Source organism: Strongylocentrotus purpuratus, unplaced genomic scaffold (assembly GCF_000002235.5).
Source record: "Strongylocentrotus purpuratus isolate Spur 01 unplaced genomic scaffold, Spur_5.0 spur5_scaffold_9, whole genome shotgun sequence".
Classification (NCBI taxonomy): Eukaryota; Metazoa; Echinodermata; class Echinoidea; order Camarodonta; family Strongylocentrotidae; genus Strongylocentrotus; species Strongylocentrotus purpuratus.
The window spans coordinates 11642612-11658018 of NW_022145615.1; the positions used below are offsets into that span (position 1 = coordinate 11642612).

At 38.9% G+C, this 15407-nt stretch overlaps 1 protein-coding gene across 1 annotated transcript; it reads left to right on the forward strand.

Moving 5' to 3' along the window:
- Positions 1–949: 949 nt before the first annotated feature.
- LOC586938 (organic cation transporter protein) lies at positions 950–15280 on the forward strand. Its single transcript, XM_030977346.1, has 9 exons — positions 950–1430; positions 3761–3991; positions 7430–7626; positions 8442–8849; positions 9907–10041; positions 10836–10921; positions 11468–11588; positions 12659–12731; positions 14826–15280. The coding sequence occupies exons 1-9, from the start codon at positions 1071–1073 to the stop codon at positions 15042–15044; spliced, it is 1830 nt and encodes a 609-aa protein (XP_030833206.1). The 5' UTR covers positions 950–1070; the 3' UTR covers positions 15045–15280.
- Positions 15281–15407: the final 127 nt, after the last annotated feature.

Sequence of the window (15407 nt, forward strand, 5' to 3'; positions counted from 1 at the left end):
TCAAGGCAGGCCTATTTTATAGGGGTTAATGATGGACATTATAATTCTATATCCCACTTTGCAATAAATTATGGTCGATTGTATCAACGTCAACCCTTTACGGTGTTCTCGGTTTCGTTTCGACCAGTTTTGAATTCCTTTACGATTGTTAAACTATCTTTAATAAAGCCCTCAGAGGAGATGTTCATGTAGGCGATAAAATCATGAAAGGGTAAATTAAATAATTATGAATATTTGATTTATTCATTGTAGGTGGAAAAACAATTTTAGAATATGACGTCGCCACATTGTATCGCCTTGTGCGTGCGTGCGTGAACACCTTTTATGTGCGAGATAAAGATCTTTCTCCCTTTCTGCATCTTCATCATTTTATCAGTTCTTTCAGCTTTCTTTCGATTGATTCTGGATATAATTTTCCTTCTGTTTTGCTATAAACACTGTATTGTAAATTTATTTATACGGTATATATGTTTACAGAATATTGATATGTTACATTACATTGTAAATTGATTATATGTTTATAAACAGAATATTGATGTACATCAATGAAGTTTAATAAATACAACACAAAATACATATGACAACACATATTGTCAAGAATATAACAACCTCTTTGAAATCTAGTTGTGATCATGCAGGCCTGTTATAAAAACTTTGTTTTCAATTGACATGTCTGTCACTCCTGTGAGAACATCAGATCAGTTTCGAAAGAAATAATGCAGATTGTTGGATGAGCATTATTATTATATCGCATGTCATTATAAACACATACTTGAAACAGGCAATTAATGCATACTTACACACTTATAGATAAGATACTAGCTCTCATTGGACGTTACTCCTGTAGTATATATTTGCAGTCAGGGTGTTGTTTACGCGATACCTTGTTTGATAATACAGAAGATTGAGTACTTCTTTATATTTGTACAGCGATCCAACGGTATCTATTAGGGTTACCGCGGAATGAACACTGATCTTTGCATAACCTAGCAATAGTATAGGCGACCGCCAGAAGCCTAAACCATGGACCTACTACATGCCTTAACCATTGTGACGTAAACATTCATATCATGGAACTCGACGACGCGCTCAAATCCTTAGGCGACTTCGGTCGATATCAGACCATTGTTTACGTGCTCATATGCCTCGTCGGACAACTCACGCAGTCCTGGCATATGCTCGCCATCGGCTTCCTGGGGGCGGTTCCCGAGCATCATTGTCAGATTCCTCCAGTGGGGGGTCCCGCGGACGATGTCGGCGATCCTTGGAATCATTACTACCCGCTTGAGCCGGGGAAGGTGGATGGCGAAGACCCGGTGAATTCCAGCTGTTCGAGATACGTGAACTTCACCGCTGGCAATGCGACGGAGGGGTGCACAGATGGTTGGATTTATGATGAAGAGCTCTATGGTAAAACAATTGCAACAGAGGTAAGAATATTCACAAACGAATGATTGGTTTCCCAGGGGCCTTGTATACGGGGGTGGGGGGGGGGGGGGGGAGGGGTCGGTACAGGCGGCGATATGTTACGGTTACTATAAAGTAGCATGCGAGCTTTAAACAATTTGCAAGGTTGTGTGCATTGCCTATAGGATACATGCAGGATACATAGGCCTTCTAAGGGAGGGGGTTATGCTTCATCTTTTTTTTTTGGATTACAACTGTATGCCAATTGAGGGTATAACATGACTGTCGTTCAACAAGACCAGATTGATTACAAACAAAAACATTGAATATATTATGTTACCAGTAATTTGCAATTAAAGATTCGAAATCTCTTTTCCCTTGGCTAATTTGTTGTTTTTGTGGCACAATAATTTATTTATCCTTAAAAAATAATATAGGTCTTGTTCGTTGTGAATCGAATAGGTTTGACCTCTAGTATATCCTCAATGGATGCCTCTTGATCTCACAGGGTCACAAGTTCATGACTTTCGCTGAAATAGGAACCCACCCAGGCCACATCTTTCTTTCTCTCTCTCCCTCTCTTTCTCTCTCTCTTCTCTCTTTCTCTCTCTCTCTCTCTCTCTCTCTCTCTCTCTCTCTTTCTCTCCCTCTTCTCTTAATTGTTATTTGACTTGCGCATCCACCTAAACAAATTGATGCTATAATAATATGTCTGGAAAACGTCGTATTACTGTTGAGAGTGTTTTGAGTTAAATTTCCATGTATTAATTAATGTTGAAAAAAATCAATACTTTTGTCAACGGCGAATCTCAAATATAATACAATTGCATGATGCCTGTCACATACAGATTGTGTATTTTATAATAGCCTACGTCATTGAAATGTACATAAAAGCAAAGGTCGATAAAAGCTGTTGGTCTTACGTATATATAGTTCATTCCATTTAAATTTGTAAAGCGTGTAGTATCAAACCAAATCGTTTTAAGGACTTCTAACATTGACACAACGAGTTAATTGACTCGCAGTAATTACTTGATTATAAATACAAGAATCTCTACATTTTCCACCCCCGTGTTAGTTTTACCCTTCTTTTCATATCACGACCTTCAAGTTTTATCCTATACAGTGTGTGTCAGAAAAAATGAAACCGAGAATTATCGACGTTTTAGCATAACTTAATCACATTTATAATTAATAAATGACATTTGGAAAGCTTTGATCCTCCTCTTTCATTTGATGCGACTCGTATGATGTATATTTCACGCCTGAGTGATTAAAAACAATTTGAAGAAAGGATACGAAAAAGTCATATGGTGGGCGGTATCTGAATTTCAAAGAGAAAATCACATTTCTAGAAAGTTCAATTTCTGCCCTTCCATATGACACCTCAATCAGGAAAAATGAGCCCGGAATAACAAAGTTCTGTTTGTTTAAAGTAATGCTTGCATTTCCATATTTTGATTAAACGAATTAATTTTCACTGGCTACCTGCCGTAGCAAGAGACAGAGTTGACAAAAGACTTTAATCCGTTTCGTTGACGATCAGCCATGCACAAAGAAGACGAAAGACTTGATGCAAGCATTACTTCAAATAAACAGAACATCGATAATTCACCGTTTCGTTTTTTTCTGGGACGCACTGTATAATGCACCGGGACCACATTACCAAGTACCCCCCCCCCCCCCCACACACACACACACACGAATATACATCGCCGGACCGCCCCAAAGTGTTACTTGCTTGACCCCGATATAAAATTAACATCATTCTCTTGATTTGGGCCATTTCAAATGTTTGATATCCAGAATGATATTGCCATGCAATACCAAAATATGAGAACGCCTAATATTACCAAAAATTATTTTTAAACGTTTAACGTTCATTCAACATAACGTGCAATTATATAGTAATATAAAGTAATACAAGCAACCACAATATCCAAGCTAAGCATCAAACAAACAAAAAAAAAACGAAGCAAAAAAGTAACATAACACAATCATGGAGAGAACGGCACTCGAAAAAAAAACACGATTTAATGACCTTATGCATAGCTTGTATAATTATCTTCAATGTTCAATCAGAATATAAACAGTTAGTTTGCTCGATTTCCCAGACATTGACGAAAGTGGATGTTTAAATGTATGAACTAAGTAAAAGTTTATAAAAACGCATGATACAATATTGCATAACTTTGAGGTGAACTTTAGTGTTTATAAGGATAAACGTGATTAAAATACTTTTTAAATTTCGATGCAATTTTAAATGTTTAAATTGATCAGTATGGAATGTATTTTCGGCAATGTTTTTCCAATTATTTCTAAAATTTGTTGTTGTTGCATTTTGCTTTATTAGTGGAATCTGGTGTGCGATGAAAAGGGCAAAGTCGATCTCTCGATGTCAATCTTCATGGGTGGCGTCATGGTCGGATCCCTCGTCTTTGGACAGCTATCGGATCGTTACGGAAGGAAGCCGATCTGGTTCATTTCGATCTGGGCCCAAATCGCGTTCGGTGTCGCAGTCGCCTTCTCTCCCAACTACTGGACCTTCGTCGCCCTCCGGTTCTTCGTCGGCGTCTTCGAACAGGTACGACATCCTCAATGGTGTATTTGAATGAGGGACAAGGGTGGGAGGGGGGACTTGCCCCATCTTACAAATTTCCGATCAAGAAAATGAAACATACAAAAACAGTTATATTATCCAAAGATTATCCATTTTGGGCTGTACCCCTCCACCCTTAACGAAAAAACCCTGACAGTAAGATTAAATGTGTTGCCCCCTCGTGATACCAAGGTTTGGATACACCACTGGACACCGTCTTTGAGATCTATTGGGTCTTGATGATGCTGATTTTTATAGTGTTATACGAGGTTGGGGCTGGGTTAAGCATCTCACTTATCACGCTACCCGTGCAGAGAGTGGTGGAAATCTCCCTCCCCCATCCAAGAGAGTTTTGGAAATGCCACCATTTTGGCAACCGTAACCCCATGTTCACGCAGTGAGGTGGGTGGGGGGGGGGACGGAATAGTGTAGTTGGTTTTTCTGGGTTGGTAGGCCGGAGATAAAGTTATCCTTTAATTTTTAGGAGTACTGTATTTGATGAAAGTAAGTAAAACATTTATTAAGAATCTATTGAATTACGGATGATAAGTGAAGAAAAAGCCGAACGAAGTATCATAACTGTTTAATCTTCGATAAAAAAAAAAACTGTCATTATTTTAATTGTTGTAATATATATTTTCTGAATTTTAGAAATTTGATCTAAGATCATTACAGTTTAGGAAATATATAGCGATAAATCAACAATCTCCCATCCCGAGTGAAATGAGTTCAAATGAAATCTTAGATAGCGCGATGGGATGTATTGACAATCAAAGTTTAAAGATAATAGACCGGTAGTGGTAAAATTACGTTTCAAGGGTTCTGGGTACAAAATATCTATTCAATTTTGTTTAAATATTGCCTTCAGAGGTTTAGATGGCAATACTTTAACCTAAATTCGCAAAAAAAGCAGAAATATATGCCCAAATGTTCAATGTTGAAGTGCATACGCGATATTTATCCAGGCCGGATCGATATAATAATTTACCAAATATATCAATTAGTAAGCGGTTTCCCGGCAAAATTTGTATCATCACGTATTTTTAGTCAAAACATATTCTTTCACATGATCGGTAATAAGAGCTTCCATTTCATTTTTTTGAGAGGGGGGCGTTTCCATAACTGGTATATACCTTTAAGAAATTAAGGACACGATGAACAGCGACTCACCCAATAAATAATCAATGTCGATATTTTTCCTCCAGCTCTTTACAGCCGTGCCTTTAAAAATGCCAATAGACTTTTATTAGACGATAATTATCATCCTTTCGCTTTCGTTTGAAGAGTGCTTTGTCACTATTCTGTCAGCTCTTTGCATTAAAGGGTTCAAACCTTTGAATTGGCGAATTACATCAAGACCAATTAATGCATCAGTTGACAAATATGGTATGTATCTGTCTGAAAGAAATTGAACTTGTTAGTAATTACTGCATGTAATTATTGCATGTAATACTGCATGTAATAATTACTGAACGTGTTTGCTGCAAACTTTTTTGCAAACAGACATAAAAGAAACAAACTGCAGTAAAGGCATGTTATGTAGGGGAGGGGTCTGATGTTTGTAGGGCCCACAGGACGAGTACTGGGTAAATAAGACAAAATCATATATTTCTTTTTTTCAATAACAATGATTCTGTTTTTAATAATCCATCGTGTGTGCTGTTCACTCGCATTTGAAATCAGATACATGCAACTGCAAAGTAAGACAAACAGCCTTTAATTAGATATTAAAGTACTGATCACTTTATGTCGATCGCATATCGAAACACATTACCGGTCCTTAATTTGCGTAATGAGTTTCAGGACTCAATGGTTCAATCTCGATTGCTCTTGATCAACGGGGTTATTACAGGAGGGGGCTCAAATCAAATGGCGAGAGAAATAACGAAAGAGAAAGAAAGAGAGAGAGAGAGAGAGAGAGAGAGAAGAGGAGGGAACGTACCAAGAAAATGTCATGACCCCTCCAACCCCGTCCAACACTCGCTCGGTGGCTTTCATAATTTTGCCCACAATCCATGCATCCAGCCAGAGAAGCGCCCCCTCAATAGCTAGGCTCGTGTTTCGCCACTGATGTCGATTATTAGAGAGTAGAGATCGGCAGTATGTTGTTCAGATTACAAGCAAACAATTTCTTATTACCAGGAAATGGTCGAGATTTAATAGATGAGTACAATCGAATGAAAGTGTAACGTCCTTTCGAAAGACTCATAGGCCAGTCACCAGTGAGAGATTCTTAAGATATAACATAGAGCTTGGCTGTGGCGGATCCAGGATTTACAATAGGGGGGGGGGGGGGGGCTGAATTTGAAAATCACGTCGACCGACATTTCACTCAGTGGGGGGAGGGGGGTAGTGAGCACTAACAATTTCTTTTTACTTGTTTGCCCCCGGAAATGGGGAAATCGCGCCGACCAATATGAGCTAAAACTCCTTTTACTTCTTTTGTTGCCGGGGGGGGGGGGGCATTTTTGTGGATCCGCCCCTGGAGCTTGGAGGATGAAGCTATACTTACTTCGAGTTTGTCACGTTTTTAAAGTTACAAACACAATGGCTTCCTCTTTTGTACCCATACTTTTTAACTATATTCTTCCTCGATCACAGCTTTGTAAGATATCATGCTGGGAACAGTATTTTTAGAGTCATCCTCAAATGAATCAAACAAAAAAATGTTATCAAAAATTACATTAGGAATTGCTCTTTCATTATGAGCTAAAATCACGGTAAAAATCACAACGACAACAACGAAGACATTTTATGAACACATTTGTAAAATCTTTTTTGTTAAATCTATAGGGTACTGACCTGGATCATGCGTGATGGTGACAAAGATGTGTTTTTATAAAACTTTTTAATACGTTTTGTTATCTGCCGGGTATTGACCCGATATCATACATGAAGGCGACGAAGATGACTCAAAAAATGTTTTTAATCGTTGTTATATATATTCCACATACTAAGAATCTTGCTCTACGATTGGTCAAAAGTAAATCATGTGATGAAAGATAGTTCGCCCATCATTGATGGGAGAAGAAAGGTTCGTTACACTGTGTAGATAGTACTTTAGTGAATGTGCGTTGCACTGTGTAGATAGTAGCATATCTACACAGTGCAACGCACTTTCACCGAAGTTGCGTACATACGTACGTACGTAAGTACTGCATACACTGTACGTATCGTACACCATTTGCTATCTGTTAATTAATAGCTTGTTGCTCTAAAATGACGGAATTATTTCCGAAATGTTTCCGATATGGAATATAAAGCAGGCGATGGCAAACTATCACTTCCTCGGCGATCTAAATGTATACACTATCTTTCCTCAGCTTCGTTTCGGAAAGATAGCTGTATCCAGATCGCATCGGAAGTGATAGTTTGTCCCATCACCTTAACCAATGGTAATTATTTGCTTGTTGTTATCTGCAGGGTATCGACCTGACGTCTTACGTGATGGTAACGGAGATGTTTACACCGAGTAAGCGTGGACCAGCGGGTATCCTCCTCACCGTCTTCTGGGCTTCAGGAATCATGTCATTACCGGGCCTGGCCTATCTCCTCAAGGACTGGGTCTACCTTCAACTCGCCATCTCATTGCCCAATATATTAACTGTCTTCATCATAGCGTAAGTAACTATATAGCTAGGACATGTCGTGGACAAGGACACCGCCGGGGTGTTTTCGAAAGGAATAGACTAGTTTAAGGGCACTAGTTGTAGAACTTGAATTAAGGCATTTGCACTCCAACCTGAAACGCCCATCATGACGACGGATAGTCCGCCGAGCCCCCTATCCTCTCCAACAAGCGCTATAGTTCTCTTTAGAACTATAAGCTCAGGACTCCGTAATCCCCCACGCTCTCACATGGTGCAACTGTATTAGCCTACTGTATATTTTATTTAATCTCAATAAACTGTTATCATGTTTCTCCGGTGATTATTCAAGATCCTTTCTTCAACCAACATCTTAAAGTGTTAAAGCAGGGCTCCCACTTAGCCGAGTTGGAACCTCGAGTTCTGGCGAGCTGGCGCGATCTTATGGCAAGCAGTTTTATCATTAAACCATATTTCTTGATATCAAGAATCGAATTCTTGATATCACGAAATCGAATTGCTGATATCACGAAATCGAATTCTTGATATCAAGAATTACTATCGCTTTACAACGTAAAAAATTATTTCTTGATTACAAGAATTGATTTATTGATATCAATTAATAATAAAACGGCTTGCTTTAAGATCGCGCCAGCTGGCCACAACTCGAGGTTCCAACTCGGCTAAGTGGGAGCCCTGCTTTACAGTACGTAAAAATAAGATTCAAATAAAAAAAACACAATTATAGTCAGTAGTGAGCCGATATCCTATAGCGATAAAATGACATTGAATTACCAGCTACAAATAGTAAGCCTGGCGATATTCCCTCAATTTTTCTATTCATTCAGAGCAATTCCAGAATCAACCAGATGGCTATTGTCCCGCGGGAAAATAGACCAAGCGGAAGCAAACCTGCAGAGGATTGCCAAATTCAATGGCAAGGAGATCCCATCACCGATACTGTCCCAAGCTCATCAGGCCAACACCTCGACCAACTACGATATTTGGACCTTGTCCAGAAGAACTAAAGTCAATGCCAAGCTCAGACAAGTATCTGCAGCATCGGATCCCGACCTTTACGACCTTACGAATGGCGATACGAAGACGCTTACCCTTGTGGAAGGGTACAGCATTGCAAGCATGGACGCGCTTTCGGAGTCGGATGCGGTCTTTGGCGCGGAGAAACATTTCACACTTCTTGATTTGATCCGGACGCGGAACATGAGGAAGCTGACTATCATCATGGCATTTGTTTGGTAAGCAGTGGCGTATCCCGAAATGGATAAAAGGGGATGAGGGGGTTCATCTGTAGATGGGGATGGGGCATAGTAGATCTTGGTATCTCAGTGTTCTACAGGCTAGTTTAAATCAAATCAAATCAATTTATTGAAATATAGAATCGACAGTTTTGGATTATCATCAATATGGAATTATGGTTTAAGGTTATCATATCAGGGAGGTGTTTCACAGAGATCCTCAGTCAAACTTAACTTTAAGTTTGACTTAAAAATTATGGAGAGCCATTTGTAGCCTTAAAATAAAATATATTCAAAAGCGAAAATTCAATTATTTTAGACTTTTTATATATACACCACATCAAGAACATGAAATCTCCTATGATAATAGAAAATATGAATGATTTGAATCAACATTGTATGCCTTTTAAAATAACTTTTACTAAATGTTTTCAAGGATGCTAACGGCTGTCCATAATTGTTAAGTCCAACTTAGAGGTAAGTTCAACTGAGGATCTTTGTGAAACACCCCCTAATATTTAAACGGTGCGGGGAAGGGGGAGGGGCGTCGTATTCCCCTTCACTGGATATACGCCTGCACTATTAAGATCCCACATTTGAGAAAAGGTTAATATATTAACGCAACTGCATGGTCCCGTGAGGGATAATTATTAGGTCTCGAGTGGGCACGGGCAATGATGGTCGATTCTTTTTTTTCTTCAAATGTTGGAAAAAAGTCACCAATAGAAAAAGGGTGTAATTTCTTAGTATAGGACACTTTTGTCATATCATTATTTGAGCTAGGCCACCATTGGTCGATTCGTACCACTTGAAACTGTCATGTTAAGACAGACCACCATTGGAACGCCGTCAATCAATACACGACGAGATCTGCTAAGAACCAGAACCAGAAAACTTAGTGGTTCTCAACAAATTATTTTTTGTTTTCTGTTTTATATATATATAAGTGAAGAAAGCAAATCCAAAAAGCTTTTCTTTAATTTTTATTTTGCTACACATTATGCTGATTGATGATGAATTTGTGACGGCTGAAATCTTCTCTCTGTCACAAATACAGGTTTGTAAATAGCGTCATCTACTACGGACTGTCGCTGAACACGGACAGTTTAGCAGGCGATCCATATCTGAATTTCTTCATTAGTGGAGCTGTCGAGGTTCCCGCCTATTTCGTTGCAGCCGGTCTCATCAGATGGTCAGTAGAGCTACGTGTAGTTCTTACGAAATAACAAACGTTTACGGCAACTATGTGCACAATTATTATTTCTAATACAATTCTTGCATAAAGTGAAAACTATTTGATAAGACAAAATACAATGTAGCTCTGCAAACATAAAACCTATTTTCTACAATTTTTATCAAACGATCACGTTTGAGATGAATTTTGTTCTTCTCTCTCTCTCTCTCTCTCTCTCTCTCTCTCTTTCCCCAACTCGGTGAGCTCGGTATACTCTGTTCATTACATGCAATACCGTCTGTTTGGAGCGTCTGTTTGGAGCCAGAAGGGTGTTAAGTACTATCATTTTAACGCGCCGAGCGTCAAACAGACATAAATAAATGTCAAATTATCGAACCATGTCCGCTGAACTAATTCCCAGTCTATATAATCACAACAGATACATGACATAATTGATTGTCTTTTTTTAATTTATGTGACGCTCAGCACAAAATAAAGCCTTTAAAGACTTTTCAGGTGTTTTTTGTCTGTATATACCGTCCCATTCATGCCCTTCTCATCTTTTCCTTTTCCCGTAATTTCAATCTCCTTCGTCCCTCTCTTACATTCGTTTTCTGTCTCTCGAATTAAGTATGTCTGTCTGTCCCCCGTCTCTCTTTCTTTCCTTTTGTTCCCCTTGCTCTCTTTTTTTTGTAGGTATTTTCTTTTATTATACTGTCATGACAAATTTTCTGAACATGTTTTGAAAGACATCGTTGAGGTGCAATAAGTACAATCAATGGTCAACGCCCTCTATTTTGTATTCGTTACAGTGTTGGCAGACGGCTTCCACTCTGTGCCTGTCATATTATCGGAGGTATAGCCTGCATAGCAACAGTATTCATTCCCGCCGAAACAGGTATTGATAGTAATGCGTATTATTACTTTTGTGGGGATTCTCTAGATTTTTTTTCTTCCTTTGCTATGTTGCTTTTATTGGATATCATAAGTAAAGTAATGGGACCAAAATGAAATATAAACAAAATTAATGGTATAGTTGTACACCTGAAAAAGGTCTCCGAACCCTTAAAACCATCAAACAATGGAACTGTACGTTCAGTCATTCCGTTGTAAATTCATGTCATCTACCTTCAATTTTCGATCCACCTTCATTGTCTCTGGTTCATTCGTCGATTAAGGCGGTGACGTAGTAATTTATATTGCAGTATTTTACATTGTACACGGTGTCGTAAGGCAACCAACAAAAGAAATCTATAAATGGGCAAAATCCAATGGGATGAAATTAATACTGTCTGAAATGAAACACCTCATACAGACTCGGTAATAACATAAATCGGCTAGATAAATGTATATTGCTCCTAGGTCTTAACTACCAAAACGGGATTAGTTGATCACCCCTTATTTATGGTTATCGATTTCTTCTTCATTTTTGTTTTCACCACAGAGGGCGGTACAGATCTTTCACCTGTTATCGTTACCGTTGCAATGGCAGGCAAATTTTGTATATCGGCGTCATACGCTATCGTATTTCTCTACGCGTCAGAACTCTTCCCTACAGTAATCAGGTAATAAATAAAGGTACAGTCACACCTGCTTTAGTGACCACCTGTCTACAAAGACCACATTTGTTGTTTCCCTTGAAAATGGTTTCTCATTGAATCATGTATACTAAAGGAATCTGTCTTTACAAAGACCACCTGTCTACAAAGGCCACTTTTTGTGTTTCCCTTGGGCGGTCGCTATAGACAGGTTTGACTGTAAAAGGTAACGTCGTTATAAATTAAAGTGGTGGAATCACGATCATTCTTGCAGGGGGAGGGGCAAAGTCCGATAAAATTGTGACAAGCAAAACAACAAACAAAAAAATATGAGAAAGAAAGGAAAAGAAAATGAAAGAAAGAAAGAAAGGGGGGAAATAAATTATGACATTTAAATATTTCTCCCTTTTCCCACTTTTTTTTAAACCCGGGGGGGGGGGGAGGGGATTAGTGCCCCCGTTGCCCCATCCCCGGATCCGCCACTGAAAGTAGCATGCCCCAATTAATTCCATGCTGGTCACAGAGCATGAACAAGACATCGATTGAAACCATATCCATCAAAGTCACCTTACCCGTGTTAAGATGACGTAGATGATAACATTTAATCCCATTAATGAAAGGAATACGGTATGCGTGTTTACTGAACCTTGCTAATTAGGTAGATTGCTTCTTTTTTCTCTCACCCATTTTAATGAGCCTCGTGAATTTGAATGGATATGATATATGCACTCATTGGTCCATTATATTCTCGAAAGCTGCCTAAATGCTAGATTAGTCCATCGATTTCTGGAGTGCGGAATTTCGACCTCTTTACCCTTTACAAATCACTTAAAATTTGCAACTGAATTAAAAGTACTACATTTGACTCTATAGGAATAGTTTTTCATTTTCATGTCTTGACGATATCAATCTTTTTTAAATTATCAATTATTTTGTAATTGAAATAAGTTATTAAGAACTTTGGGGTTAAGACTTGGTCTTCATTTAATCAATGAACTATGTTAATCCTCTCCCCCACCTTTTCTCAATTTCTCTGTTTCTTATACCCCCCTATCATTATTAAGTAATACATCATACCAACTTTTTTTTATTATTAGGAATCTTGGACTGGGCGTGTCGTCGTTTTCTTCCAGAGTTGGTGGTATCGTTGCTCCGTTTTTGCTTGCGCTCGTGAGTCATGTTCTTATTCAATCAAAGTTTAACAGATCCCATTTAACGAAAGTAATAATTATATCAAGTGTAACTCTGTTTGCTTCGAATATTATGGAGAACCTTTGCCTGTATGGTCGACCGATGATTAAATGCACACATAAAACATAGGTGCGTTCAAGAAATCCATGACACTCGGGACTTGGAATTCGGAAAATTATGTGATAAGCACAAGAAAAAAAGAGATTGACAAAATGTTCAGGTGCTTTTGGTTAAAGGAGCACACTAACACAACTGTCGGCACATATTTGTTGGTGTGTGTATGACACCGAGGTCTTTTTAAGGAGACGTGGCTGTCAAGGGATTTCACGTAATACTCGTCAGTGGATGTCGTTACTTTGATAAAAAAAAATGATATAAAGTAGACTCTGCCGGTGGTTTCATGTTAAGATCAGAGGCGGCGGAGCGACTTCCAAAGTGGGGGGGGGGGGGGGCACCAACAAAAAAGGGCACTTTCTGGGAAAAAAGGGCACCTACAAAGGGAAATCTCAAAGCGAAAATATTCAATTTTTTATACATTGGTATATACCCCTATAATTTGATTACATTATCAGGGATGATTTCAATATTTGTTTCTCTTTATACATCGTATACAATATTGGTTAAGCATCATACCTTGCAGTTGGGTGTGATGGTCGAAAAAAAATCATTTGCGAGCGAGCAAAGCGAGCGAGGAAAAAATTAAGATTTGTGAGGTCGCAGTGCGAAAACTACATCTTATAAAGAGGGAAAAATCAATCCTCATCGGGTTATAAATAAGCACATTCTCATAACAGCAAACTGAAAAGACCTTTGATAAGTAACAAACTTATAACATCTATAAATGTGAACGAGCGTAGCGAGCAAGCTTTGGGAGATATTGCTCTTAGTCGCTTGAAATTAGGGGCACGTTTAATGATGAGAGGAAATGGGGACACTTATCGAAGGGATAAGACACTTATTAGAAAATAAAAGGAGCACGTGTCAAAGTACAAAGGGTTATGATCAGAGGTGAAAATGGGCATTTGTCGCGGAAAAGAGGCAACCATCAGATTTTGATAGGTTCCTTATAAGAAAGGAAAAGGGGCACGTATCATTGTTAACAAGGTTAATTATCAGAGGTGAAAAGGGGCACACACCTTATATGAAAGAGGCACTTATGAGAATGAAAAAGGGGCACTAATAATAAAGGGAAATGTGAATTTGTTGAAAGAAAAGGGGCACTGATCAGATATTGATAGGGGCATTTATTGGAGGTGAAAGGGGGCTCTTATGAAAAAGCGAAGAAGCACTTATCATAAGGAAAAGGGGCACTTATTAGAAAGGAAAGGGGGCGCATGTGAAAATATAAGGTGCGCTTATCCGAGTTAAAAAGGGATAGTTATTAAAAGGGAAAGGGGCACTTCTTACAAAGGAAAAGGGGCAATTGTCAAAGTAAAAGGGGCACCTCTAAGATTTGAATAGGGCAATTATCAGAGGTGAAGGGGGCGCTTAACAAAAGTGAAAACGGGCGCTTCTCGTACCCGAAAAGGGGCACTTACTAGAGATTAAAAAGGGCACTTATGAGAACGGAAAATAGACACTTATTGCAAAGAAAATTTGTCAGGCAAAAAAGATACGTGTCAAAATAAAAGGGGCACATATCAGAGGTGGAAAGGGGAGGGGCACTTTTAAAAATTAATAGGGGCACTTATCAAAGTAATAGGGGCAGTTTTTATGTAAAAAGGGGCGCTTCTTAGAAAGTTAAAGTGGCACTTTTCCTATGGAAAAAGGGGCACTTTTGGGGTACTTGAAAAAGTGGGGTGGGGGCACTGTGCCCCCCTGCCCCCCCCCCCCCCCGGGTCCGCCGCCTCTGGTTAAGATTGTTCCTCTTGCGGAATCTTTAGCTGAAAGATACTAAGTGACGAGAGAAAAACAAAACAAGCACTAATAAATAAGTTTGTACGTGGGATTGATAAATTATGGATAGCGTTCACAAGCGCTCATGTTTATTTTGAAATTATTCTTTCATGTTCTTCTTTACCAATATTAAGTTCTTCATACCTTTTCCTTTTCTTTTTCCCCGTTGAATCACAGGATGTCTACGAGGTCTGGCTACCAATGACCATTTTTGGTACCCTCTCGATCCTGGCGGGTTTCAGCGTATTACCCCTCCCTGAAACTCTGGGTCGCACTCAGCCCCAGACCATACAGGATGCCGAAGCTCTTCACCGCAGGACCCGGTCCAAGCTGGCCAGTGATAAGCTACCGTTCTCAGCCCACATTAATTTGGAAGATAACGACACTAAATTATGATTTTCTTATAAAAACACCAAATGAAAGATAAACCAAGTACTTTCATTGAATTAACGTAAAAGAGAAAGGATCCTTCGGAAAACTTTATAATGATCGAGGCAACCGAATATCCAAATTGGTTTATGACACCACTTTTGATCATTACATGCGTTATCATTGTTTCTCTTTTCATGAGGAAAGAGGGAGATAGAGAGAGAGAGAGAGAGAGAGAGAGAGAGAGAGAGAGAGAGAGAGAGAGAGAGAGAAGGGAGAGAGAGAGAGATATAGAGAAAGAGAGAGGGATGGAAGGGGAAAGAGGATAGTTAGGCTTAGGCATGTTATTTAACGTCTTGTGACTGCCTTTCCCAGACCATAATTTAAATC

Bases quoted from the DNA above. Each gene is read 5' to 3' on its own strand.
- LOC586938 (XM_030977346.1), top strand. From the start codon at position 1,071: ATGGAACTCGACGACGCGCTCAAATCCTTAGGCGACTTCGGTCGATAT. The intron at 8,850-9,906 runs GTAAGCAGTGGC...TCACAAATACAG, and splicing joins ATCATCATGGCATTTGTTTG to GTTTGTAAATAGCGTCATCT. The intron at 11,589-12,658 runs GTAATAAATAAA...TTTTATTATTAG, and splicing joins CTCTTCCCTACAGTAATCAG to GAATCTTGGACTGGGCGTGT.